At 46.7% G+C, this 27,602-nt stretch overlaps 2 protein-coding genes across 6 annotated transcripts in view; both read left to right on the top strand.

Moving 5' to 3' along the window:
- Nucleotides 1-27,602, top strand: part of MYL10 (myosin light chain 10) — a 169,629-nt gene that overhangs the window by 27,858 nt on the left and 114,169 nt on the right. For 2 of the 4 annotated variants that reach the window (XM_056558495.1, XM_056558494.1), the window contains exon 1: nt 13,680-13,804. The exons of 1 other annotated variant lie outside the window; for it this stretch is intronic. Coding sequence is in view for 1 of the 3 variants with exons in the window: in XM_056558492.1 (XP_056414467.1) it covers nt 13,760-13,804 (45 nt within the window). In the remaining 2 variants the exon portion in view is untranslated. Of the gene's footprint in view, nt 1-13,637; nt 13,805-27,602 lie in introns of those variants that run through there. One more of the 4 variants, XM_056558492.1, reaches the window with a different exon arrangement.
- On the top strand, nt 821-5,960 carry LOC130356667 (uncharacterized). 2 transcript variants are annotated; one of them, XM_056558490.1, is made up of 4 exons: nt 821-4,042; nt 4,682-4,803; nt 5,082-5,171; nt 5,260-5,960. In XM_056558490.1, exon 1 carries the CDS (start codon nt 1,643-1,645, stop codon nt 3,158-3,160), a length of 1,518 nt encoding a protein of 505 aa, XP_056414465.1. In that variant the 5' UTR covers nt 821-1,642; the 3' UTR covers nt 3,161-4,042; nt 4,682-4,803; nt 5,082-5,171; nt 5,260-5,960. The 2 variants fall into 2 exon arrangements, with proteins under 2 accessions (XP_056414465.1, XP_056414466.1); XM_056558491.1 differs by having other exon boundaries at nt 5,060-5,171.

Below are 27,602 nucleotides of genomic sequence, written 5' to 3'. Positions count from 1 at the left end.
CCAGAAACAGAATTGTACCAAAAGGATTACGTATTAACATACGTCCGGCCCTACGAATCAGAACAGGCTCCCTCCTAGAAAAGTGGGAAATTCTAGCAACCGAAAGCTCCCTACAGTTCATGCAATTACTTTTGGAAGAAGAAACCACTACACTCGCTGAAATTGAAAGGAAATTGGATGAACAAACAACGACAGTACTTAACTTTAAAGAACACCCGGACTTTACCAAGAAAGAACAGGAATTCCAACAAAACATCGAAAGATTCAAAACAATCATAAAAGAACGGAAACATAAACAATACCTAAGGGACCTTACTGAATTCAGAGAGAAAACCGCATATAGCCACTTGGACCAGAATACTAGGAACTCAGATACTGAACAATCTGCATCAGACATTGAGAGTTCAGACCGAGAAAATAGAGAAACAGGTCCACCCCAACGGGGCGGATGGAACCGAACAAGAGGACGGGGACGCGGCCAAAGAGGCAGGGGCAACTACAAACAAAGGGGGGCCCCCACGTCAACCGTACCCCGCTCTGGCAACATCAGAGTGGGCTTAGAAAACATGGGAAGAGGCCGAATGAGAGACGTACCCACGGCACAACCAACAAGGGAACTACATCCAATTACAATCCCAGGGACCTCCACCTCCACTACCCAGGCCGGCACCCCAGCACCTACCTCGTCTTTGCCAGCCTCTACTGCCTCCTCCAATTCACTTTTTTTAGATCCAGCATCTCAACCCCCATCATACGGACTGAGGGAGAGACTACAAGCACCTCGGAGGACGTGACCCCATCATTACTTACAGGTCAGTCACATACTATCATCAATCTCTCTAACTACATATTGAATCCAAATGAGTTGTCCATCATCAATAAGGGCCTCAATTTCGTTCCTACTACTCGTTTTGATAGATTTCTTTGGGTTAAGGATCTCAACCTCTTCTGTCGCAAATTGAAATGGCGGAAGTTCTTCCATGTAGCCGACATTAACACATGTCAGGCTCTAGGTATCGAACCCTCTGACTTAGAGAATGTTCGCACCCTAAACACCCTCTTGGGGGATCAAAACAGAGATAGATCTAGAGGTCCCTTCAGTGACCTTGGACTTCCCAGTACCAGATCTCCCCCCCTCAATGATGACACCAACATTGATATTTTCTATAAACTAGTTCTTAGAGACCTCGTGGATCTCGAAAGGACACATCAAACAAAATACCGTAACTACACTCACGGCGAAATGCAAGCTCTCCTTAACCTAGAGAAGAATCGCAACATAGTGATTAAACCCTCAGACAAAGGAGGTAACATTGTGATTTTACCCACTGAACAATACAAATCTATGTGTCTCTCGATCATTCAAGACGAGACAAACTATAGCAAACTAAGACGGGACCCCACAACCTTATTCCAAAGGGAACTACATAACTTGCTAACGGCAGCACTGCATGACCATGTCATAGATAAAAAGGAATTTGATTTCCTGTTTCCCAACACTCCTAAAATAGCGACGTTCTATGGACTTCCCAAAGTCCACAAAGGATTATCACCGCTAAAATGCAGACCCATAGTATCGGGAGTGGATAGTCTTTGCCAAAACATAGGCATCTATGTGGACAAAATGCTATGACATTTTGTCATGGCTCTACCCTCCTATACCAGGGATACCTCGGATCTGTTGGGGAAGATAGAAGGGATGCAGATAGAAGATTCGTGGTACTTAGCCTCCATTGATGTAGAGGCTCTCTATAGTTCCATCATTCACGAGATTGGACTTAAAGCGGTATCTTTCTACCTAGACACAAGGAGTAATCATCTGCTTACTCACAATAAGTTCATCCTGGATTTGCTACAGTTTATACTTACGCACAACTATTTTCTGTTTGACTCCGCCTACTATCACCAGCTCAGGGGTACGGCCATGGGGAGCCCCTGCGCCCCCAGTTATGCCAACCTTACCCTGGGCTGGTGGGAAGACACCATCGTATTCACAGATTCCACCACTCATTTTACCCAATACATCGTCTTTTGGACACGATACATTGACGATGTATTTATTATCTGGTCTGGGTCACAATCTCTATTTAAGGACTTCATCACTACACTCAACCACAATTCAATTGGCCTTTTCTTTACATCAGATATCCAGTTGACACAACTTCCATTTTTAGATGTTCTGATTTCTAAAAACGGCCAAGGGCAACTGGACACAACGCTTTACCGCAAACCGACGGCAGGAAACAATCTCCTAAGATGGCAGAGTTTCCACCCCTTTCCTCTGCGTAAAGGTATCCCAAAAGGTCAATTCTTGAGGGTACGCAGGAACTGCTCATCGGAAGACACCTTCCGAGAAGAAGCATCCAAACTTTATTCCAGGTTCCAGGAACGAGGCTACCCTAACAAACATCTGGACACAGCCCTTCGATCAGTTCAGTCGACTTCACGACAGGATTTACTTAACCCAAGAACAACATCAAAAAACGAAGATGGAGGATTTACACGAATAATAGCCACCTTTGATACAGCATCCCAGGAAATACGTAACATCATCCAGAAACACTGGGACATCCTGACAATGGATAGGGACCTCAAAGATGCGGTAAGCCCATACCCACTCATTTCTTTCAGGAGGGGCCGTAATGTGAGAGACAGACTTGTCTCCAGTCACTTCGCATCACAGAAACCACTCACTAACTGGCTCTCCCAACGAAAACCGGGCACTTTCAGATGCGGAAAGTGTAGAGCCTGTCAGTTTATAAAGGTGGACAACCAATATTTTGACAAAGAACTTCACCGGTCCTTTCGTAGCAGAACGTTTGCAAACTGCAAAACCACAGGGGTGGTGTATATTGCCACCTGTATATGTGGGCTTAGATACGTGGGTAAAACCACCCGGGAATTCAAATGCAGGATTTTGGAACACATTGGAGATGTGAACAACAATCGGGATAAACCTATTGCCAAACATGTCAACAACAAACACAATGGCAACCCAACAGTCCTCCAATTCCAAGCCTTGGAAATCATTTCACCCTCCCAAAGAAGAGGTAATCTTGACAAAATACTAACACAAAAAGAAACTCGCTGGATCTTCCTTTTGGATACAGTCCAACCACACGGTCTAAATGAAAATTTGAACTTCACCAGCTTCATATAATCTTATAATCATATTACTCCTAATCCTCGAAAGAATGTTCCTCTACCAGCCATTTCAATTAGCGACTATCCCTTTACTTCCTATTCTTCCTATCCCCCTTTCGGGTATTACTCCAATCTCTTTTGGTTTGGGCCTCCCATATTCGGACACACTCCCCCTTTTTCGTATAATACAACTGACAGTGCCAGGTCTACCATGCCCTTCTTATGAGAGACAACATCCCCTCCCCCTTCCCCCCCTCTCTACCTCTCCTAGTCTAACCGCTTCCCCTACAGCCTCACCCTACCCTCCGTTTTAATTAAAAAACTTATCTGCACCCACATACCTTAACAAGGTGCCTAGACACATACCTCTAAATACCCAATGTAAACCCCCATCGTGGGAATTGTGAGTGTGATTGTACAATTTCTAAATCTTCTACTATCAAATTGGCCACCCACCTATATCTCTATACTCTATCTCATACATCCATACGCTGATTAATCATTCATATCACTCCATTGACAATTTCCCCCGGCTTCTTATTCCACCATACTGACCATTATCTTAGCATTGTCTAATTATACACCAAACCCCCCCCCCCCACCCCCCAAGGCAGACATAGATACACATCCTCATACATGTTTATTTCAATCAAGCATCATACGGCCATCCCGCCTCCTTTCACACTTAAGCCACTGTACGCAGGCGCACAGACTATAATGACGTCACCCCTGTCCCGATCGGAGCGCTCGCTGTGCTATGCGCTCCACGCTGGAGCGCTGCACTTCCGGCGGGGCTGAATTTGCTTACTTCCGGTCCCGCGGCGTCTTAAACGGGCGCTGCCCGTGGATGCCGCACTGACGCACGGACAGCCTCACTACCCGAACGCTGAGGGACCAGGTAGGCACTCCAGAATATAGCCACACTTTATCATAGCCACAAACATATTGTGTGTATATGGGACTATGGAGCGGTGTCTCATGGATGGGCCAGCAACCCACCCTCGCCTGTACATTTATCTACACCTGTCTGCCTCTACCACCTACAACTACCGTATACCTCCACCCTTAGCCCCCCCCCCCCCCGTTCCCTTTCCCCCCTACCCCCCCCCCCCTCATTTGGTGACGCACCAAGGGACTACACAGTACACCAACAGTGTTGTTCCTGGCGTTAGGCTGTTTTTGGTTACCTGTAGGCACTCCAGAATATAGCCACACTTGATCATAGCCACAAACATATTGTGTGCATATGGGACTATGGAGCTGTATCTCATAGATGGGCCAGCAACCCACCCTCGCCTGTACATTTATCTACACCGGTCTGCCTCTACCACCTACAACTACCTTATACCTTCCACCCTTAGCCCCCCCCTCCCCCCTCCCCCCCCCCCGTTCCCGTTTCCCCCCCCCCCCCCACACACACTTGGTGACGCACTCAGGGACTACACAGTACACCAACAGTGTTGTTCCTGGCGTTAGGCTGTTTTTGGTTACCGGTCAGCACAACTGTTTTCTTCCTAACTCTCTGTTTTGCTACCAGAACCATCCTACTTCTCCTGGGCCTCCCCGCCAGCCCCGGAACCGTACCTTCTGGACTTCTCCCTACCTCTCCCCTTGGGACCCCCGCTACCGCAGTCTATCATGTGCCCTAGGGATCTCTAGGTAAGACCATTGTCACCTCTACTATACCAACACCCCAAAACCCCTCCCCCTCTCTCCCCCCCTGTCACCACCCCCCACCTCCCTCCCTCTCCTTCCCCTCCCTCCTTCTCCTCCCCCTTTCCCCCCTTTTTCCCCCCTTCCCCCCCCTCGCCTTTTCCCCCCCCTCCTCCCCCTTTCCTCCTCCCCCTTTCCCCCCCCCCCTTTTCCCCTTCCCCCCCCCCCTTCTCCACCCCCCATTTATATAATTAATCAACAGATCTCTCTATATATCCCTCCAGTATCTACACCTACTCGATTTCATCTATATCAGAGTGGAGATTCTTTTTCAACATCCTAATAGGAGGAGTCACCAAGCACCCGGACCCAAGGTACTTCTCACCTCCGGCTAGCCCTCCTCCTTCACCTACCCTATTTACCTATCTGTTCATTATAACACCAATCTATCTTCTTTTATAGACTGATATTCATACGCAGCTGTCCAGATCAGTGTGTCACTCTCATCATATCACCATACAAGTATATCTAATGTACGCTTCTTCAATCTACATGTGATGATGCATTGCTACTATATGTACGGTCTCCCATGACCTTATTTCTGCAAGTATTCTCCACGAGAATCCCTGAGGAGCTATCTGTACTCACACGGATAAGCGAAACGCGTTGGATTAATGCAATCTCTATGTAATGCATAGGTATATCTCTACCTATGCAACACACACAATTGTGGGTTTTAAACGTGAATACTACTACATACCCCTGGCTACCCCCCTCGGGTTCTGATACTGTATTATTATTTTTACCACATGTATGTTACACCTCTAAACACCTAAGCGTGATATCTAAGATCAAATACTGTATATTGGATCTGTCGGGCTATTAGCCTCGGTCTACTGTATCTTGGCGACACCACAGTATTGTTTCAGCATCCCCTCTATAGCCCAGGGCCAATAGGAGGTTCCAGTGTAGGCCCAGGTCACTAGGACAGGGGACTTACAGTATCGCCAGGCAGGGCTAATAGATAGGGACATACTAGTCACGCCTTACTCTTGCTCGATCCTAAGTATACTATCTAATTTTTGTGCTTGTTAAAAAATACTGGCCCACACCAGTTGCAACACGATTACAGTGTTGTACTTTAATCAATAAATATATTGCATATGAAATATGTTGTTCTTGATTTTTTATCTATCTATCTAAACAGAAAAGACCACAGCACACATAAAAATTCCATAAAGTGCAGGTGTTTATTGTGTCCTCACAACATAAAGTGCGACGTTTCTGAGGCCTCTCGCCTCCTTTCTCAAGGATTTCTTCATTTCTCTATCTATCTATGGTAGAAGCAGTGAACAGTGTCACTCACCCTTCCTCGGCGGCTTAAGGAAGTGCGCTAAGGCACAGGAAACGGTCGTTGCCGTTAGGTATAGCTCCCACAGTTCGGATGTGTGCTGTCCCAATATGAAGATTCCATTGATGGGTGATTGACACTTCTACATATTCACTTCTTTTATGTATTGACTTATGGATGCTCTCCATATATAGTAGTGAGCACCTCTGTAGAGTAACGTAGAGGTTCGGAGACAGGCCATATGTATATGGGCGTCAATGTGACAGACTTTAAAGGGGTACTCCGCTGCACAGTGTTTCGAGCAAACTGTTCCGAACGCTGGAGTCGGTGGCAGGAGCTTGTGACATCACACCCGCCCCGCCCCCTCAATGCAAGTCTAAGGTAGGGGGCGTGATGGCTGTCACGCCTCCTCCCATAGACTTGCATTGAGGGGACGGGGCGTGACATCATGTAGGGGCAAGGCTATGAAATCACGAGCTCCCAGCTCCAGCGTTCGGAACAGTTTGTTCCAAACGCTGAGCAGCAGAGTACCCCTTTAAGTAGCAATGCTAGACTCATATCTGGACTTTTAGACTCATTATCTGTCTGTATATCTGCCTGCCCATATGTTCGTCCATTCATCCATCTACCCACTGTATGCATGTATTCATCTATCTATTGCTATCTATTATACTATCTATCTATCTAATAGCAGAATTCAACAAAAAGGACCGCACTCCCAAGGGTGTCCACGGGTGCAAGCTGGTCGGGCCCAAGTCAAGAGCCCCCACAAACAGCCAGCAAAACAATACAGCAGCACTCCGGTTAAGATGAAAGCGTGTCAGGCTTTATTCATCAGATGCCATGACGTTTCAACCGTCTCTCACGGCTTGACAAAGACCGTGAGAGACGGTTGAAACGTTGTGACATCTGATGAATAAAGCCTGATACGCTTTCATCTTAACCGGAGTGCTGCTGTTTTGTTTTGCTATCTATCTATCTATCTATCTCTATCTATTATACTATCTATCTATCTATTATCCTTTATATCTATCGCTATCTATTATACTATCTATCTATCTATCTATCTATCACTATCTATTATCCTTTATATCTATCGCTATCTATTATACTATCTATCTATCACTATCTATTATACTTTATATCTAGCTAAAAGATAACTTTAGCAGCATTCTTTCAGGGGTGGAGCTTCTCCAAGGAGACTAAAAAGAATGGGTGCAGGCAAAAATATAAGGATAATGTTCACAAACAGTCCCCTTCAGATACAAAAAAAGATCTATCTGTACTTATTAAATGCAATATAATAAGATGAATGTATCTGACAACGGCTCATTGGAATCATGTGCTGTGTCCTACAGGAAGTAATATACGTTCATTGAAAAGATCACATGCTTCTCATTTTCTGACACATTTTAGTGTGCAAATGTTTTCGACACAAAAAAATCTTGCAAATCAGCAATACATGATCACAGCCGTTCTGCTCTGTTACTCTGCATTGCTGAGGGTCACCTAAGGTAAATGTGTTCTTGCACCAATATCAGTCACAGGAACCTATATTACTTTGGGTTGATCATTCACTCAAATGGGTTTGATGCATAAACATTCAAAGTACTAACATTTTGCATTACATGTTATACGTTGCTAGACTGGTAATTAAAAGTGTGCTATTTACCATCTCCCAGAAATCATCATTTGGGCTTGACATGTAACTCTTTATGTAGCTCGTATATGGTGTCCCAGTACAGGATGTTGTCCTATTGGCTAAATGTTGCCTCAAGCGCCTCTGGTGTCACTGTTCTGGACCCATTGCTCTAAGGTGTTCTTGTTCTGTTTTGATGTAATGTGTTTTTCTGCTATGTTATAATCAATTATGTTACTGTTCCCTTAAGGAAGTTATGTAGAGTGACCCAAATGACCCTGATGCCCCAATGTGAGCCCCCCAACTGTAACCTTTATATAGTGTAGGGAATAGGAGTTGTTTAGTCTAGCTTCAGTCTAGCACCAGCTAGTGATAGAAGGCCTTAGCACAAAAAGGAGTTCACAGCCTGCAGCCACGCTATTCTCAGGGAAAACCCCATCGCTCAGATGACGTTAAATCCTGGTGGTAAGTACAATGCTTTGGGGGGAAAAATCATCTTCACTCAGTCACTCAGTCAGTCAGTATAAAGTCTCTAATTCAGCATGGGCTGTCAGTTATTTCAAGTCTGCAGGCTCAGTAACTACAAGTCCCAGCAAGCGACAGGCTTCCCCGGCTCACTCTGCACTACCCCCTGTACAAATCTGTATTGCCTCAGAAAAGATAGTTTTCCATAACCTTGCATCAAGATCATTATTGTCCCCAGACTTGGCCCAGGAGAGCTATCTCAACCTCGGAATGTGAAGGTTAACTTTGCCCTACCATCACGAACTGTTTATTACATCATTCCCCCCGTGATCACCACATGTGGTCCACCTCCATCTGCGATGCATTATTCTCAGCATTGTGAAATAATTTCCATATTTAAACAATGTTATTACGTTTTTATAAGCTCATCAATTCCAATGACAATGGGCCAGGCTTACTAAGGCCAGTGTTTCCAAACCTGGGTGCCTCCAGCTGTTGCAAAACTATAACTCCTAGCATGCCGGGACAGCCGAAGGCTGCCCGAGCATGTTGGGGGTTGTAGTTTTGCAACAGCTGAAGGCATCTTGGTCGGGAAACACTGGCCACTACACTGTATAAAGGTTACAGTACTGTCTGAGGCTACTGGGATACTAACCAGTCCTGCAGCAGCATCAGGCTTGTCCATGAGTCCATGACCAATCACCTCTCATCACAAGGAAGGACACATCCCCATTAAAAATTGTACATGGTCAGGACTAGGTACTGAGTAACAATTTTTTTTGGTGGAATCTGACAGGTACTCTTTTATACTGTATGCCTCAATGTAAATCTGTTTAGACACTTTCTAAAACTTTCTAGAAAACAAGGCCTGGCTTTGCTAAGCCAGAAAACACAACGTGTGCCAGTGTTTTGGTGCGAAAAAAAAAAAACTGGTTTAAAGTATACCACCCAAAAGAATTTAGTTCTTCCAATTTTTGGTTCAATATGTGAAAGCTGTGTTATCCTAATGGAACTTTTAGTTCTCCCCCTTCTCTCTTTTCTATCTGTCTTCTGGGATATTTACAGTATCTAAAATGGAAGACTTAACTTTTAGACATGGCCTTGATAGTTATACAGTTTTTATAGGAATCTGTGTTTATGTATTTGTTTTTACTCTGTACTGTATCGCATATTATTTGCTTTAAGATATTGTATGTTATTTGCATGAATTTTTTTTTATAAAACTTCTTTTTAAAGGTGTTCAAAGGAGCCTGTCTGCTTCAATGGGTGGAGTAACCGCTTGGTGGGAAGGAGATCATTCTACAGTGGATTGTAGTTTTGCAACAGCTGGAGGCAGTCTGGTTGTCTATTGCATGGAAGGGAGCTCAGCTATGCTGCAATGGGTGGGTGATGTGTGGGAGGGAGAAAAGTGAACTCAAACTTACAAACAAGGAATCACGGGACTTGTAGTTGGAGGGAGGGAACTCCAACAGGAAATAGCCAGTTCACAAAAAGCCACAGCATTATGGTAATCTCACAACTTTGCCACTTAGCTCCAAGACAAGCATGGATCTGTTACACTTCGGGCTTCGGCCGCCATGCACCGGCCACAAGCGCATTGTTCCTCTCTCCCCGGCTATCGGTAAGACTGGGATTCGCATCGCAGGACGCGTCCGCATGCCAATCCCAGCCCGTCACTTACCACGCTCTTCTGTGTCTCAGCTATGGCGCGTGTGTCCCCATCCTCTAGAGCGTGCACATGCCAGAGCTCTAAAATATAAAGGCCCAGTGCGCCCATAATTATGTCCTACACCTGTCACCAGTCTATAAGTTCCTGCACCTCCCCTTCTTCCCTGACGGATCTTCAGTGCCCTTAGCCAGAGATTAAGCGTTCCCTACTGCCTGTTTGCCTTACCTGTGTATACAGACCTTCCCGCTACATTATTTGATTACGCACCTTTGCCACCTGCCTTGACCTTCTGCTAAGTTCGACTACGCTGCTGCTTCTTCCTTCGGTACCTGGCCTGCCCATCTACCTGTGTAGTCAAGCCGTGTCGGCGGTAGCGACCTTGGTGTCACCTGCCGCAGCAAGCCAATCTTATCTTGCAGTGGGCTCTGGTGAAGACTCCGCAAATAGGATCCTTTTTATGCAAAAACAGCACCACTCTTGTCTCTGATCAATGTTTGGTCTTGCAGCTCCACTCCCTTTTATTTAGGAAGATTTGGATTGTGGTTGCAATAATTAGTCATAGAATGGAAATTACAGTATTTATTGGGGTATACGATGCACTGGCCTATAACATGCACCATAATTTTTCAAAGGAAATTTGGGTAAAAAAAGTTTCTAATAAATCCTTCTTAAAATGACGGTGCGTGTAAGGGCAAGTATACCCCGATAAACTCTGACCCTGCAGAAGCCACTGTGGTTAAATGATTTAAAGCGGCTGCTTTAACCTCTTAAGGACGGCGGGCGTATCCATACACCCCCATTTTAAAGTCCTTAAGGACTGAGGGCATATCGATACGCCCATGGGAAATCATTCTGCAGGCATCCCGGCACATTGCCGAGTGGGGTCTTGAGACCCCCCATGTCGGCAATCGCAGGAAATGGCATGTCAATTCAGACATGCGATTTTCTGCTACTCCGGGCTGATCGGGTCTCTGGTGTCCCGATCCTCTGGAAAATAGGGATGATCGGAGCTGTCAGTGACAGCCCTGATCATCATAAGGGATAGGATCGAGGTTGCAGCAGTGCAACCTTCTCCTATCCCCTGCCATTAGTCAGCACTAAGTACTGACCAATGGCAGTTGCCATGGAAACCCCCCGCTCTGCCCACCCCTGGATGTCGGGCAGAACGGGGGGGAGAAGATGGCGGCCAGTACCTGTAAAGAAGAAGAAGGGAACGGCAATCATCGGTGGCATCAGCGGAGATCAGCGGCGCAGGTAGGGAGGCGACGGTGTGGAGCATCAAGGAAGGTGGCAGTAAAGCGATCTTTACTGCGGCCTCCCTAGTGTTTGCTAAACTGCAACTCCCAGCATGACCAGACAGCCAAAGGCTGTCTGGGCATGCTGGGAGTTGTAGTTTTGCAACATCTGGAGGGTCACACTTTGGAGACCACTATTACAGTGGTGCCCAAACGGTAGCCCTCCAGATGTTGCAAAACTACAACTCTCAGCATGCCTAGACTGCCCAGGCATGCTGGGAGTTGTAGTTCTGTAACATCTGTCCCTTCAGATTTTGCAATTTTCATGAAGATTTTGAAAATTTTTGCTATACTTTGAAGCCCTCTAATGTTTTAAAAAAGTAAAAATATGTCCATTTTATGATGCCAACATAAAGTGGACATATTGTTTTTGTGAATCAATATAAAATGTATTTTCAATATCCATTTTCCTTACAAGCAGAGAGCTTCAAAGTTAGAAAAATGCTAAATTTTCAAAATTTTCATGAAAGTTTGGGATGTTTCACCAAGAAAGGATGCAAGTAACGACGAAAATTTACCACTAAAATAAAGAAGAATGTGTCACGAAAAAACAATCTCAGAATCAGAATAATCGGTAAAAGCATCTTAGAGTTATTTATGCATAAAATGACAGTGGTCAGAATGGTAAAAAAAGGCTCAGTCCTTAAGGTGAAAAAGGGCTCAGTCCCTAAGGGGTTAAATCATGTAACTGCAGCAGCTTCAGTGGTACCAGAGTCCCACCGCTGCTGCCCAATTCCCTCCCCATCCCCGGCTTTCATATTTACCTGTCCTGGTGCACGCTCCTGCAGGTTCCCGCGGCGTCCAGTGCTATAGCTGTGCACTGCGCAATAACGAGTGACATCGCATTGAGGACGCACAAACATAATGGAAGAGGCAGAAGATCAATTACTGAAGCAAATAAACAAGGCAGCAAATCAGAATGAGGTGATAATAATGGGGGACTTTAAAGGGGTACTCCGGTGAAAACCTTTTTTCTTTTAAATCAACTGGTGGCAGAAAGTTAAACATATTTGTAAATTACTTCTATTAAAAAATCTTAATCCTTCCAGTACTTATTAGCTGCTGAATGCTACAGAGGAAATTCCTTTCTTTTTGGAACACTGATGACATCACGAGCACAGCGCTCACTGCTGACATCTCTGTCCATTTTAGCAACCATGCATAGCAGATGCATAGCAGATGTATGCTAAGGGCAGCATGGTGGCTCAGTGGTTAGGACAACTGCCTTGCAGTGCTGGGGACTTGGGTTCAAATCCCACTAAGGACAACAATAAATAAAGTGTTATTATTATAATAACGTCAGCAGAGAGAACTGTGCTCGTGATGCATTCCAAAAAGAAAAGAATTTCTTCTGTAGTATTCAGCAGCTAATAAGTACAGGAAGGATTAAGATTTTTTAATAGAAGTAATTTACAATTATGTTTAACTTTCTGCCACCAGTTGATTTAAAAGAAAAAAGGTTTTCACCGGAGTACCCCTTTAACTATCCTGATATAAACTGGGAGACAGACCTGTGAATCTCATAAAAACAAGTTTCTGACTATAGCTAAAGACAATTCTGTCCCAAATGGTGCAGGGCCCTACCAGAGGTGGTGCCCTACTAGAATTAATATTAACCAACAGACCTGATAGAGTAACTGATTAAAAAGCTACAGAGAAAAAGTTAAAATATGTAAAATACAGATAAAAGCCACAAACATAGAGACAGAAAGACTCATTGCCAAAGAGAGTAAAACTAACCCCAAAATGTTCTTTAACTATATAAATAGCAAAAAGATTAAAAAAGAAAGTGTAGGCCCTTTAAAAAATGATGAGGAAGAAATTATAGACGGGGATCAGGAAAAAGCAAATATACTAAGCAAATTCTTCTCCACTGTATTCACCGAGGAAAATTTTATGCCAGGTGAAATACAGCGAGATAAGGTAAACTCCCCAGTACAGGTCACCAGTCTAACCCAGGAAGAAGTGGGTTATATAGACTATAGGAGGGGCACAAGCTATACGAGGGAAATGGCTATATGAGGGGGAATATAGACTATAGGAGGGGCACCAGCTATGTGAGGGAAATGGCTATATGAAGGGAAACATGGGCTATATGAGGGGGATATAGAATATAAGAGGGGGACCAGCTATATGAGGGGAATTGCTATATGAAATTCATATAGCTCATGTCCCCCCCACATATAGCCCATGTCCCCCCTCATACAGCCCCCGTCCCCCTCATGCAGCCCATTCCCTTTATATAACTAATCCCTTCCATGTCATTATTAAGGATTTGAATATGAAATGGGGAGGAATAAACGTAATTCTCCCTCCTCATTTCATGTACCTGGCATGCACACTGTTACTTCCTCCCACGCGGCTCCCGCTGCACCATAGAGTGCTGGGAGGAAGAGACTTCCTGCCAGTGTTAAGCACTGCTGGGAGAAAGCTACAGCCAGGCGCACACTACGGAAGCTGGGCCAAGCCACCGCCGCAGGGCTGTTAAATGCTGTGCCGAGCCACCACCGCATGATGCCGGGCAGAGCCGCCACCGCGCGGTCATGGTCAGGCCGAGCCGCTGCATGAGCCGAGAGCCATCCAAGCAGGTAATCGCCAGATTTTGCTAAAGGCCAAATTGAAATATCACAATCCGCAATAATCGCACAAGGGCCTACAACTACATATGGGGGTACAGGGGGCCTACAGTTATATATGTGGGCACAGGGGGCCCACAAATACATATAGGGGCACAGGGCCTACAACTATAAATCGGGGCACAGAGGGCCTTCAACTATACATGGGGGCACAAGGGGCCTACAACTACATATGGGTTTACAGGGGGCCTCCAACTATATCTGGGGGCATAGGAGGCCTACAACTATATAGGGAGGCACAGGGGGCCTACAACTACATATGGAGGTACAGGGGGCCTACAACTATATATGGTAGCACAGAAGGGTCTACAGCTATATATACGGGGACAGAGGGGATCTATGGCTATTAATGGAGGCACAAAGGTTGCCTACAACTATATATGGGGACACAGACGGCCAACAACTAAAACTTGTGACACAGGGGCCTACAACTATATATGGGAGCACAGGGGGTTGTCTATAACTATATATGGGGGAACAAAGGGGGTTTACAGGAATATAAGGGGCTCAGAGGGGATTTACAGCAATACATCAGGGAAAAGAGGGCACCTACAACTATATTTGGGGGCACAGAGGGAGCCTACAACTATATGTGGGGGCACAGAGGGGTGTACAACTATATATGGGGGCACAGAATGGGCCTAAAACTATATATTGGGGCACAGAGGGGGACTACAACTATTTATAGGGACAAAAAGAGGGCATTATTCCTGTGTGAAGCAATACACATGTGAAGTTTGTAAAGAGGTGGGCAGAGTGCTGGAGAAAGGAGCATAAAATGTTTGTCTGGCTGCTCTGACATGTTATCAAAACCTGTGTAGAGGAAAGTGGTGCAGATGGCTTCTTTTACATTTTTAAAGGCATTCCTATAAAATAAAGAAGCTGGTTGGTTGCTATGGGCAACTGCTTCACTTTTCCTCGGCATCGGTTTTCATACATCTCCCCAATCAAGTTTTTATGCCAATTTTAGGGTGGTCTCACAGTAACCACTACAGACTATATAGGGGGAGATTTATCAAAGCCTGTGCAATGGAAAAGTTTCCCAGTTGCCCATAGCAACCAATCAGATTTCTTCTTTCATTTTTAACAAGGCCTCTGCAAAATGAAAGAAGCGATCTGATTGGTTGCTATGGGCAACTTTTCCTCTGCACAGGTTTTGATAAATCTCCCCCTATATTATCTTATATGAGAGTGCGACAACAGTCAAATACTTTGCAGCACAATTGGGGAGATTTATCAAAACCGGTGCATAGGAAGAGAGGTGCCGTTATCCATAGCAACCAGATTGCTTCTTTTATTTTTCAGAGGCCTGTTTAAAAATGAAAGATGCTATCTGAGTTGCTATGGGTAAGTGCGTCATCTTTTTCAGTGTTTTACTGCACTCTGCTATAATCTAATTAGAAATATATAATCAGAAAATAAAATTGAATTGAGGGGCGGGCCCCAGGAGTGGACTCGGGGGCAGGCCATCCGGAAGGCTTAGGCCTTGAGCTGTGTAAGGGGTTCTGAAATTTCTGATGGCATGCCTGACTATGGGATCCAGTAACCATTATGGTACCCTAAATTTTGGGGTATTTTTAAAGCTGTGGTTGGCACGTAATAACATACCAGTATGATATCTCATGTTATATCTAGCACAAGACAAAGCCAGCAACTAAGAATGCCCTAAAAATCCAGATTATAATAGTGTATCTAACAATATCTCTCACATTTTAGATTAGTCAATATACTGTATGAGGCAATAAAGGAAATCCATTTCACTGCAAAAAAATCTGAAACAGAAGGAACTGAGAAGGCTGGCAGCATTGCTGTGATCACAAGGGATACAGAAACTGGCGTAGGCATTTGTTTAATACAGAATGAAAATAAAATCCAGCTAAATTCACAAGTAAAACATTGAACAAGACCATAAACATGTATTTAAAGAGACACCTCTATGAGTCTGCAGGTTTATCCAGAAAAATGGGGGTCAATCTGCACAAGAAGAGCTGCAGTGTAAATCATGAGACTGACAGAAAAACAGCCATTTCAATACATCCTCACCATGCGCGCAAACTCTATGAAGGAAATGTATCAACTGGCCAGCACCTGCAAGATTGTGTGCAGTCTGTTTTTATTTTGCACTTTGACTTGCACTGAAATTATCATCCACTTTTGAGCTATAATTTTTTTGCTGTCTGTCCTGGCTGTGGCTTTTTTCTTGTTGAGCTCTTCTACAGGGGAGGTTAACAGATGCACTGGTTAGCGCTGTTTTTGAGGAATGTGTGTGAACTTTTTAGCCTTTCTTACACTATCCAGGTTCTTTCTATCAGTTGCGAAAATTGAAGAAGTGATGTGTATTAGGGATCGACCGATTATCGGTATGGCTGATATTATCGGCCGATAATCACGATATTGGGCATTATCGGTATCGGCAATTACCTTGCCGATAAGCCGATAATGCCCCGCCCCCACCGCGACCGCCCCCCGAGCCGCCGCACCGCGACCGCCCCCCCCCCCCCCCCCCGACCCGCCGCACCACGACCGCCCCCCCCCCCCCGACCCACTGCACCGCGACCGCCCCCCCCCCGACCCACCGCACCACGTCGCACCCCCCACCGTAGTCCTGGGCGGTATACCGGTATGGAATTTTGCCCATACCGCTATACTGGTCGGGCCCCTCCCCCACCCTCCGAGTCAACAAAAAAAATTAAACTTACCCACAATGGGGGTGGTCCGGGCCATCCATCCTTCCTGTAGTGTCCGGCGGCATTCCGGGTGGAGGGTGAACCAGTCCGGGCTGTCCTTCTTCTCCGGGTGTCATCTTCTCCACTCCGGGCAGGCCCCGGCCTAGTACGTTTCATAGACGCCGCTACGCCGTGACGTCAGGTGCGTCGCTGCGCACGGGCGTCACTGCGCAGCGACGTCTATGCTGCGTTTCTAGGCCAGAGCCTGCCCGGAGTGGGGAAAATGACCCCCGGAGAAGAAGGACTGCCCGGGTCGGTTCACCCTCCACCCGGAATGTCGCCGGACACTACAGGAGGGAGGATGGCCCGGACCACCCTGACAGGTAGGGGGAGAGAAGCGGGTGGTGGCGTCGGCAGCCTATGGCACCGCAAAAGCCACTGCAGTGCATTGATTTAAAGCGCCCGCTTTAAATCAATGATCTGCAGCGGTGTCGCGGGGGGATAAATAGCCGATAACTTATACCGGAATATCGGTATAAGTTATTGGCTATCGGCCCTAACCTCCACCGATTATCGGTATCGGCCCTAAAAAAACTATATCGGTCGATCCCTAATGTGTATTATCCATAAAACTGTACCTACTCCCCAAATTGTGCCTGCCATGTTTTCCGTGACCCCAAATATAGTACAACACAAACAAACATAACACAATTTACCCCCAAAATTGTAATGCTCCACAGATCATGACACACATAATAACAGTGCCATGTTTGCCTCAGAAAATCATTTCATAAGTATTACGACACATAGTGCCCCTAGAATAATTTGGGGCAGAAAATGTGCCCTATTAGACAACCTTATGCTCTATAGTAAACTTGTAAATCTTGTAAATCTGCACTCAATTACATTGCTTGTTCATTTGGCCGGGAGGACTATACAACCTATCACTGGATCATTCATTCTGCCCTCTGTTGCAATCTGTCATTTAAAAACACCTAACAAACAATAGAATCGAGTGAGTTATACAACAAAAGAACTGGAATACTAGAGGAATATGAGAGGAATATGGTCATGTCATTCTCATCGTTTAATGCAGGGGGTCCTAGTGCATTAGTTCGCAAGATCCATGCAGATTTTTTTGTGATAAGACCTGGTTGTGATCTATGGGAATTTGAACTGCCTCAAGACCCGCAGACAAAAGCACTGTCACGATGCCGGCTGGCAGGTAGTGGATCCTCTGTGTCAGAGAGGGATAGGCGAGGACCGCGCTAGTGGACCGGTTCTAAGTCACTACTGGTTTTCACCAGAGCCCGCCGCAAAGCGGGATGGTCTTGCTGCGGCGGTAGTGACCAGGTCGTATCCACTAGCAACGGCTCACCTCTCTGACTGCTGATGACAGGCGCGGTACAAGGGAGTAGACAGAAGCAAGGTCGGACGTAGCAGAAGGTCGGGGGCAGGCGGCAAGGTTCGTAGTCAGGGTGGATAGCAGAAGTACTGGTACACAGGCTTTAGACACACAAAACGCTTTCACTAGGCACAAGGGCAACAAGATCCGGCAAGGGAGTGCAAGGGAGGAGACCAGATATAGCCAGGGAACAGGTGGGAGCCAATTAAGCTAATTGGGCCAGGCACCAATCATTGGTGCACTGGCCCTTTAAGTCTCAGGGAGCTGGCGCGCGCGCGCCCTAGAGAGCGGAGCCGCGCGCGCCAGCACACGACAGCAGGGGACGGGAACGGGTAAGTGACCTGGGATGCGATTCGCGAGCGGGCGCGTCCCGCTGTGCGAATCGCATCCCCAACGGCCATGACAGAGCAGCGCTCCCGGTCAGCGGGACTGACCGGGGAGCTGCAGGGAGAAAGACGCCGTGAGCGCTCCGGGGAGGAGCGGGGACCCGGAGCGCTAGGCGTAACAGTACCCCCCCCCTTAGGTCTCCCCTTTTTTTTGTCCGGTGACTGCCTCCCCTGGGATGAGGACACCGGGAAGGAATGGATGGTTTCCTCAATGGCAGGCAGTACAGCAGGAGTAGGAATGGGGAGGGAGGGCAGAGGGTGAAGCTTGGCACGGGGCAGGGAGACACAAGGACGGGAGCCATGAAGGGACACAGAGGCTTGCCTGATGGGACTGGGAGGGGGGGAGAGGCATTTCCTGTGGCAGGCAGAGTCCTTAATGACCTTAGGGGGACCGGATACAGGAGGAACCACAGGGTCACGGCAGGGAGTACTGGGAACCGGTTTAAGGCAGTCCTTGGAACAAGAGGGACCCCAACTCTTGATCTCCCCAGTGGACCAGTCCAGGGTTGGGGAATGGTGTTGAAGCCAGGGTAGTCCAAGGAGAATTTCGGAAGTGCAATTGGGAAGGACCAAAAATACAATTTTCTCGTGATGAGGTCCGATGCACATTAGGAGGGGCTCCGTGCGGTAACGCACGGTGCAATCCAACCTGGCTCCGTTGACCGCGGAAATATGGAGTGGCTTGACAAGACGGGTCACCGGAATGCGGAACTTATTCACCAAGGACTCCCGAACAAAATTCCCAGAGGCACCAGAGTCCAGGCAGGCCACGGCTGAGAGGGAAGAGCTGGCTGAAGTAGAAATCCGGACAGGCACCGTGAGACGTGGAGAAGCCGACTTAGCATCAAGAGACGCCACACCCACGAGAGCTGGGTGCGAGCGTGCGTTTCCCAGACGTGGAGGACGGACAGGGCAATCCACCAAAAAGTGTTCGGTACTGGCACAGTACAGACAAAGATTCTCTTCCTTACGGCGATTCCTCTCTTCTAGGGTCAGGCGAGACCGATCCACTTGCATGGCTTCCTCGGCGGGAGGCCTAGGCGCAGATTGCAATGGAGACTGTGGGAGAGGAGTCCAGAGATCGAAGTCTTTTTCCTGGCGGAGCTCTTGATGCCTCTCAGAAAAACGCATGTCAATGCGAGTGGCTAGATGAATGAGTTCATGCAGGTTAGCAGGAGTTTCTCGTGCGGCCAGAACATCTTTAATGTTGCTGGATAGGCCTTTTTTAAAGGTCGCGCAGAGGGCCTCATTATTCCAGGATAGTTCAGAAGCAAGGGTACGGAATTGTATGGCGTACTCGCCAACGGAAGAATTACCCTGGACGAGGTTCAGCAGGGCAGTCTCAGCAGAAGAGGCTCGGGCAGGTTCCTCAAAGACACTTCGAATTTCCGAGAAGAAGGAGTGTACAGAGGCGGTGACGGGGTCATTGCGGTCCCAGAGCGGTGTGGCCCATGACAGGGCTTTTCCGGAGAGAAGGCTGACTACGAAAGCCACCTTAGACCTTTCAGTGGGAAACTGGTCCGACATCATCTCCAAGTGCAGGGAACATTGCGAAAGAAAGCCACGGCAAAACTTAGAGTCCCCATTAAATTTGTCCGGCAAGGACAGGCGGAGGCTAGGAGTGGCCACTCGCTGCGGAGGAGGTGCAGGAGCTGGCGGAGGAGATGATTGCTGATGAAGTTGCGACTGAAGTTGGTGCACAATGGTGGACACTTCCGACAGCTGGTGGGTTAGATGGGCGATCTGTCGGGCTTGCTGGGCGACCACCGTGGTGATATCAGAGGCAACTGGCAGGGGAACCTCAGCGGGATCCATGGCCGGATCTACAGTCACGATGCCGGCTGGCAGGTAGTGGATCCTCTGTGTCAGAGAGGGATAGGCGAGGACCACGCTAGTGGACCGGTTCTAAGTCACTACTGGTTTTCACCAGAGCCCGCCGCAAAGCGGGATGGTCTTGCTGCGGCGGTAGTGACCAGGTCGTATCCACTAGCAACGGCTCACCTCTCTGACTGCTGATGACAGGCGCGGTACAAGGGAGTAGACAGAAGCAAGGTCGGACGTAGCAGAAGGTCGGGGGCAGGCGGCAAGGTTCGTAGTCAGGGTGGATAGCAGAAGTACTGGTACACAGGCTTTAGACACACAAAACGCTTTCACTAGGCACAAGGGCAACAAGATCCGGCAAGGGAGTGCAAGGGAGGAGACCAGATATAGCCAGGGAACAGGTGGGAGCCAATTAAGCTAATTGGGCCAGGCACCAATCATTGGTGCACTGGCCCTTTAAGTCTCAGGGAGCTGGCGCGCGCGCGCCCTAGAGAGCGGAGCCGCGCGCGCCAGCACACGACAGCAGGGGACGGGAACGGGTAAGTGACCTGGGATGCGATTCGCGAGCGGGCGCGTCCCGCTGTGCGAATCGCATCCCCAACGGCCATGACAGAGCAGCGCTCCCGGTCAGCGGGACTGACCGGGGAGCTGCAGGGAGAAAGACGCCGTGAGCGCTCCGGGGAGGAGCGGGGACCCGGAGCGCTAGGCGTAACAAGCACCCTATTATTCCCTGCATGTTCTTTATTTACATGCTCTCAAAGACGAGGACAACCATGTCCCTCACCTATAGAGCACGTGTCCCTGGATCCTAACATATAGACAGCGGATTGTTTTTCCTATATAATACCGTCCGCAGGGACAGGTAAGCATTTATATAACATATTTGGTTTTACAAGTGATCATCTTACACATTCCATTTTGTGTCACCTATCCTACAAAATTTCATCACACTATTGTACCAGCACATGAAACAATGTCTACATTTGAAGTTACCTACAGGGAGCACTTTAGAATTATGAACTGGCGATATGTTAGTGTATTTTTGGATCAAAATGTACAAGCCCACTCGCCACGTTAAGGCCACCTGATAAGAGTGGGTCCCTAAACTAACACTGTCGCAGTGCTAGGCTGTGGCCATCATCACTGTGGAACAAAGCCCACAGGGGTAATGATCCAGTGGTCAGACAGCCACACTACTGCCTGACCAATTAACTGCCTGACCAATTAACCAGCTACATTATAAGACTTAATGTATTTGCACTTCCAATAGTGGACATGGACACACCCATGCCGAGCAACACACTCCCAATAGCCGAAAACCTGGCGGATCTGCTTATCTACAGGGCACCACCCTGCAGAAGCCCCAGCATAAAAACAGAAGACCGCTGTTTAAGCACTGACGAGTGCTGTCCTCCCACTCTGCGGCATAACGTTAGGGGCATCACTCATCAGCCCTGCTCCCTTTAGTGAGTAGTAGCGGCTGCAAGCATTCATGAGTGACGCCCCCGATGTCACGCTATAAGAGGGAGGACGTCACTCGTTAGTGCAGCACAGAGGACATCAAGCCAGCTGAGATGCTAAGCCCCTATACATGAGCCTGTTGGCCAGTTAAGAAGCACAACAGAGGGTCAGAGGGAGGAAGGAAGGAGAAAATTATGGCATAGGGGGCAATAAAGGGGGAGATGATTTGGCATAAAGGGAATAAAGTGGCACGGGGGTATCTGGGGGTGGTGAATGATGTGGCACAGGGGGGGATAAAGGGGGAATGAAATGAAACAGGAAGGGTCAAGGGGAAATCATGTGGCACAGGGGCTTCAAGGGGGGAGGAATGAAGTGACATTGAAGGGGTCAAGAGAGGGAATTAAATTACACAGGGGGATGAAATAGTACAACGGGGTTGATAAGGGATATTAAACAGCACTGGGAGATTCTACTGTAATATAGTTTTTTATCATGTTTTATAGGTACCGTATTTATCGGGGTATACCACGCACCGGCCTATAACACGCACCCTCATTTTACCAAGGATATTTGGGTAAAAAAAGTTTTTTACCCAAATATCCATGATAAAATGAGGGTGCGTGTGTGAGCGTGTATACCCCGATATACCCCCAGGAAAGGCAGGGGGAGAGAGGCCGTCGCTGCCCGCTTCTCTCCCCCTGCCTTTCCTGGGGTCTAGAGCGCTGCTGTCGGCCCTTTTCACCCCCTGGTTATCGGCGCCGCTGCCCGTTCTGTCCCCCTGACTATCGGTGCCGTCATGCGCCGCGCCGTTCAGCGCATAGCAATGACGCCGGGGACGCACGACGGAGGCCTGGAGCAGCGCGGACCGGACTCAGGTAATTATGCCACCGGGGATGGGGGGAGGCAACGGGGCAGCGGCGCCGGCAATGGGTGCCGCTGCCCCTTCTCTCCCCCTGGCTGTCGGCGCCGCTTCTCTCTCCCTGGCTATCGGCGCCGGCACCGATAGTCAGGGGGACAGAACGGGCAGCGGCACCGATAACCAGGGGGTGAAAAGGGCCGGTAGCAGCGCTCTAGACCCCAGGAAAGGCAGGGGGAGAGAAGCGGGCAGCGACGGCCTCTCTCCCCCTGCCTTTCCTGGGGGTGTATCGGCGTATAACACGCACACAGACTTTAGGCTAAAAATTTTAGCCTAAAAAGTGCGTGTTATACGCCGATAAATACGGTAATTACACTCTGGAGTGAGTACAGTACAGGATTTGGTCATTTAGAAAGATTTTTGAGCCTTTTTTCCCCAATAGCAGACACTTTTTTTCACTGTAAATGTCTGCTATTGGGAGATTCTAATGTACTCTAACAACCTGTTAGTTTTTGAAATTATGCTGAGAAGCAATTGGATCATAGTACAAGTTGCAAATGTGTGACCATGTCTGTTTCTCTGTTTTTGAGTTTCCAAAAATAATAAAGCCAATACCCACCTCCTACATCGGCAGTACTGGCTAGAGGCCTCTTCCAGCTTGTGGCCTAGTACAGACGGGGGTGTATGATGTCTTCACCTAGGCATCAATTACCTAAGCATGCATCAAAGACTCTCCTGTAGGCTACAGACCTAAAGTGCTCTATAAGGGTGAACTGTAGTGCAGGAGAATGGGTCTGGGTTTGGATACATTTTTGGAGAATAATAACATCGCTTGTTGTGTATACTAGATTTATAGGGACAGAAGGTTGATCCAGAGATTTATTCTGATGCCATATTTGGAGTCGGGAAGGAATTTTACCTCTAGTATGAGGGTTATTTGCCTTCCTCTGTAGAGACTCATTAGGGTTATAGGTTGAACTTGATGGACTCTGTTTTTTTTTCAACCTTATGATCTATGTTACTATATCCAGGGCACTGAGCAACAAGTCTGGGACATGGTAAACAGGGTGTTACTTGGCTAATTCTATGTTCATCTTTCCACTTCTGCAAGCAGGGAAGAGAAAACTAAAGTGCAAGCTTCTAAAAGGGAAGTAAAATAACCTCAATAGAAATCACAAATCACCCATACAATCTCTCATACTATGCAATTGAGGTAGATTAGGGCGCTTATATACAATCTATATATATATGCCTAAATACCTTGCTTGCCTCCCAGGCTGAATAGGGCTCAACAATGCTCCCCCTTTTAAATAAGACTGTCGGTAAGCACTTCAAAGTGATGCTTTTCAAGAGTAAATATTGTACTTCATGTCTACAAGTGAAATGTAAATTGACTAATAGCACCTAGTATTTTCCTCTGGGAGTGCGGTTTATTAAGGGAAAGCAGTGAAATGAGATCTCCGAGCCTGGGCAGTGCTCTAATGTGAGAATCAAATAATGATGTGGTATTTGGCCAGCTTTCAGTCTGCATTGTTATCAGAAGAATGAAAGACTATTTGCTTCTTAGTCCTTGACCCTGGCTGCTATGCCACCATTTGATCATGCCTAATCCAACTCCTAACATGGTCACATCACGCGTGATCACAGACTGGATGCTTGTAAAATCACTATCGTCTGATATCACTGTGGTTTATTTAACGCTTTCGCATTAGGGGAAATTCCAAACGGCTGGAGATAATCGTGTCCCAAATAGTTCACAAGATTTCACCCAAATAGCATCCAAAGAATTTTCAGGATTTATTAGTTCTTTGTGTGGAGTAAAATCCTGGCTGCTCATTGAACCCTCTGTATGGCTACTGTATAGCAGTGTTCTGTAATGCAGCAGAATTTCCAAATAACATCTGTCAGTATGAAGTAATAACAGGTTCCGCCGACTGATAAGTGCATCTATTTTTAGTTAGCGCTGGTTCCACTTAAATGATTGTTGTTGATGGCTATTATTGCAGAGCACTGACTTGTACAATGCACCAGTGGAATGCTGTGTACAGTAAAATACTGTATATGCTCCTCCACATAAATCAATCAACCACCATTAGATCACAAGCACAATATAAAATAACATACTTTCTGCCATGTATTTCTTATTTAAAAGTAAAATTAAAAAAATAAATTGAATATGAATCATGTGAACTTGTAAGATCACTCATAGGATTCTTATAGATCACCCATGTTGATTTGTGGATCAGACTTATCTTTCCAACTCATCCTACAGATACTCAATTGGATACTCAATTTAGATCTGAGGAATTTGAAGGCCAAGTCAACACCTTGAATTCTTTTGTTGTGTTCCTCAACCCATTCCTGATTTGTGCTTGGTGGCAGTGCACATTATCCTGCTGAAATAGTCCATTGCCTTCAGGGAACAAAGTGTAATAAAGTATAGGAGGGAACTTTGTCTGTAAAAATGTGAAGGTTTGTAGCGGTAATTTGTGTCAAAGTAACATCCACATGAATGCAAGTTTATTGAGTTCACCATGTGACCATTTGAATGCGTATTGAATGTATATATGTGTGCATAAAGTATGTATGTATGTTTTTCAGTATGTGTGTTTTGTGTCAGTCTGTGCAATGTATGTATATATATAGTAAATTTGAGTAGCCGTATTAGTCCAGTGATGCAGATGCAAATCAACAATGTTTGCAGTATCTTGTAATACCTTTGTAATACCTTGAGATGTAACCTGTGTCTTCTGCTTGTGAGCTTAGATTTGCTTTGGACTTGATAAAGGGAGGAATCCCGAAAGCTTGTCTCTACAAAATTCAGTTAGTCCAATAAAAAAAAGGTGTTAGAAGATACTGCAACATTTTTTGATATATATATATATATATATATATATATATATATATATATATATATATTTATACTCTCTCCAAAGGAAACAGCAACAATCGCCAGGTCCAGTATAATAGAAAACTGGTATTTATTGCATCAATATTGATGCAATAAATACCAGTTTGCTATTATACTGGACCTGGCGATTGTTGCTGTTTCCTTTGGAGAGAGTGTGAAGTGTACCCGTCCTTGGCGTTCGGGTGGATTACGGGCACATCCCCAGTGGTCATCCAGTGCTCGCTCCCTCTGTGTTTTTCCTTATATATATATATATATATATATATATATATATATATATATTGTAAGGATTCCTTGGGGATAGCTCCGGGATCGTCCTGGACACTGCCCCGGGACACTTTTCCACTCAATAAACCCGCAGCCAACGGTTATTCATGCAAGCCTGGCAGCCTTGCCAGCTTTATTTAGACAGGTTGCAGGTGAAAAACAAGCATAATGCAGGAACAAAATAAAATCCTAGACCATCTGGTCACTGACTACACATATCAGCATGCCCTGACTACAAACTGGTGAGCTACCCTCAGCCAGTTAAACATGTGTCTCCTGCAACCTGTTACTCACAGTTCACACCACTTCTTGGACCACTCGCAGCGCCTTCTGCGTGTTACCTAAACAGGGCCCGTGTGTCTCCCCCTCTAACAGCCAGCATACTGTTTCCACGGGAGAGCCCCAACTATTCTGTTTCCTCTCCTTTTAAACAGACTTCCCCTTCCTGATACCTCATTAATCAGGCCACAGGTGGATTCTCCAGAGTTAGCAAGGGAAATACACCCTTTACTTGCCAGACTGCCACATATCCCCCCCCCCCCCCCCTCTGCTCAGACCCCCGGGAAGGAGCACTTTTATTCAAAAGGCAGAGTCCAACTGCCTTTCCTTTTCCTTGGACAACTTTTGTCCCACAGTCTCTGAAGTTCTTGACTTTTTTCTTCCGGACTTTTACCAGCCACCACTTTTACCAAAGTCTCTCGGTCACACCTCTCCAGTACCAGGTTCTTCACCTTGGTGTGGGCAGGGTTCTTGAAATTAATGAGAGAGAGGACCGATGCTTCTAACCTTTGTCTTCTTCTGGCTTGCTGGACCTCTGCCTCTGCTTCAGAGAATCTTTCAGCCTCAGTGGCTTCATCAACCACTGTCTTGTTCTCTGTAGCTTCAGAGGACCTCTGACACGGGTCCATCTCAGTTTCAACTTTAGAGGACTTCCCACCTGGTTTCACCACTGTTTTGACTTCAGTGGATTTCTCACATGGTTTCACCTCATCCCTTCCAGCTTTCTCTTCAGGGGCACCAGCTTCCTCAGGTTTGGCTTCAGAGTCTTTGGCTCCTTCAGATTCTGTGTAGAATCAGCTTCTACTACTGTTTGGCTCTTCTCTGCAGCTTATTCAGGCTTACTCTTCTCTCACCTGTAGCTTCAGTTGTGCCATTCTCTTTACTCATAGCTTTTGAGCTTGACTCTGGTTTAGCTTCTGCTTCAGAGGATTTCTCTGCCTCAGCATTACCTTCAGAATTTTTGGTCTGCTCAGGTTCAGAGGATTTCCCACCTGACCCCTCCTTAGTCTCCACTTCAGAGGATTTCACACCAGGTTTCAGCTCAGTCCTAGCTTCAGAGGACTTCTTACAGGGCTTCACCTCAATCTTAGCATTAGAGGACTTTTTACCGGGCTTCAGAGAAAGCATCCCTGTATCCCGTAACTTCTGCCCCAGAAGCCTTTCTTGAGCCAATTCCACCATAGCTTGGTCTCTGCTCTCTTTTAGAACTTCCTGGTCCTCTTCCTTTTTCTCACATTTTCGCTGCTTACACTGGAGCTTAGCGGACTTCATCCTCTCAAGTCCCCTTCAAGTCCCTGACAGTATCTTCCGAAGACAGCAATTGTTTCCTCAACTGTTCATTGTCTGCCAGCACTGCCACCTGCTCGTAGAGTTGCGCTCCCAGCAAAACCAAGGCAGCTACGTGGGACCTTCTGCGTGTTTCGTTCTGCGCTTCCAGGCTCTCTTTTAAGATCTTCATGTCATCTTCCAGCTTTATATGTTTCAGCTGCTCACTCTTGAGCTTTGCAGAGATCATCATCTCACTGTCCAGCAACGGTTTCTTGGTCTTCTCTAACTCATTGATACATTTTTCACTTTCACCAATCTGTTCAGATAGATCTGAGATCTCCTGTTGCAAGTTCTTGTTTTCATGTTTCAGAGTCTCATCTTGTTCCAGGGCCTCCTCATACTGCTCACGGAGCAAGTCATTGTCATGAC

Source organism: Hyla sarda, chromosome 2 (assembly GCF_029499605.1).
Source record: "Hyla sarda isolate aHylSar1 chromosome 2, aHylSar1.hap1, whole genome shotgun sequence".
NCBI lineage: Eukaryota > Metazoa > Chordata > Amphibia > Anura > Hylidae > Hyla > Hyla sarda.
The sequence above is the reverse complement of the archived record's forward strand: the minus strand, read 5'-3'. Positions and strand labels throughout refer to the sequence as shown.

What these genes read in the sequence shown, in the direction of transcription:
- LOC130356667 (XM_056558490.1), top strand. Translation starts at nt 1,643, where the DNA reads ATGGCTCTACCCTCCTATACCAGGGATACCTCGGATCTGTTGGGGAAG.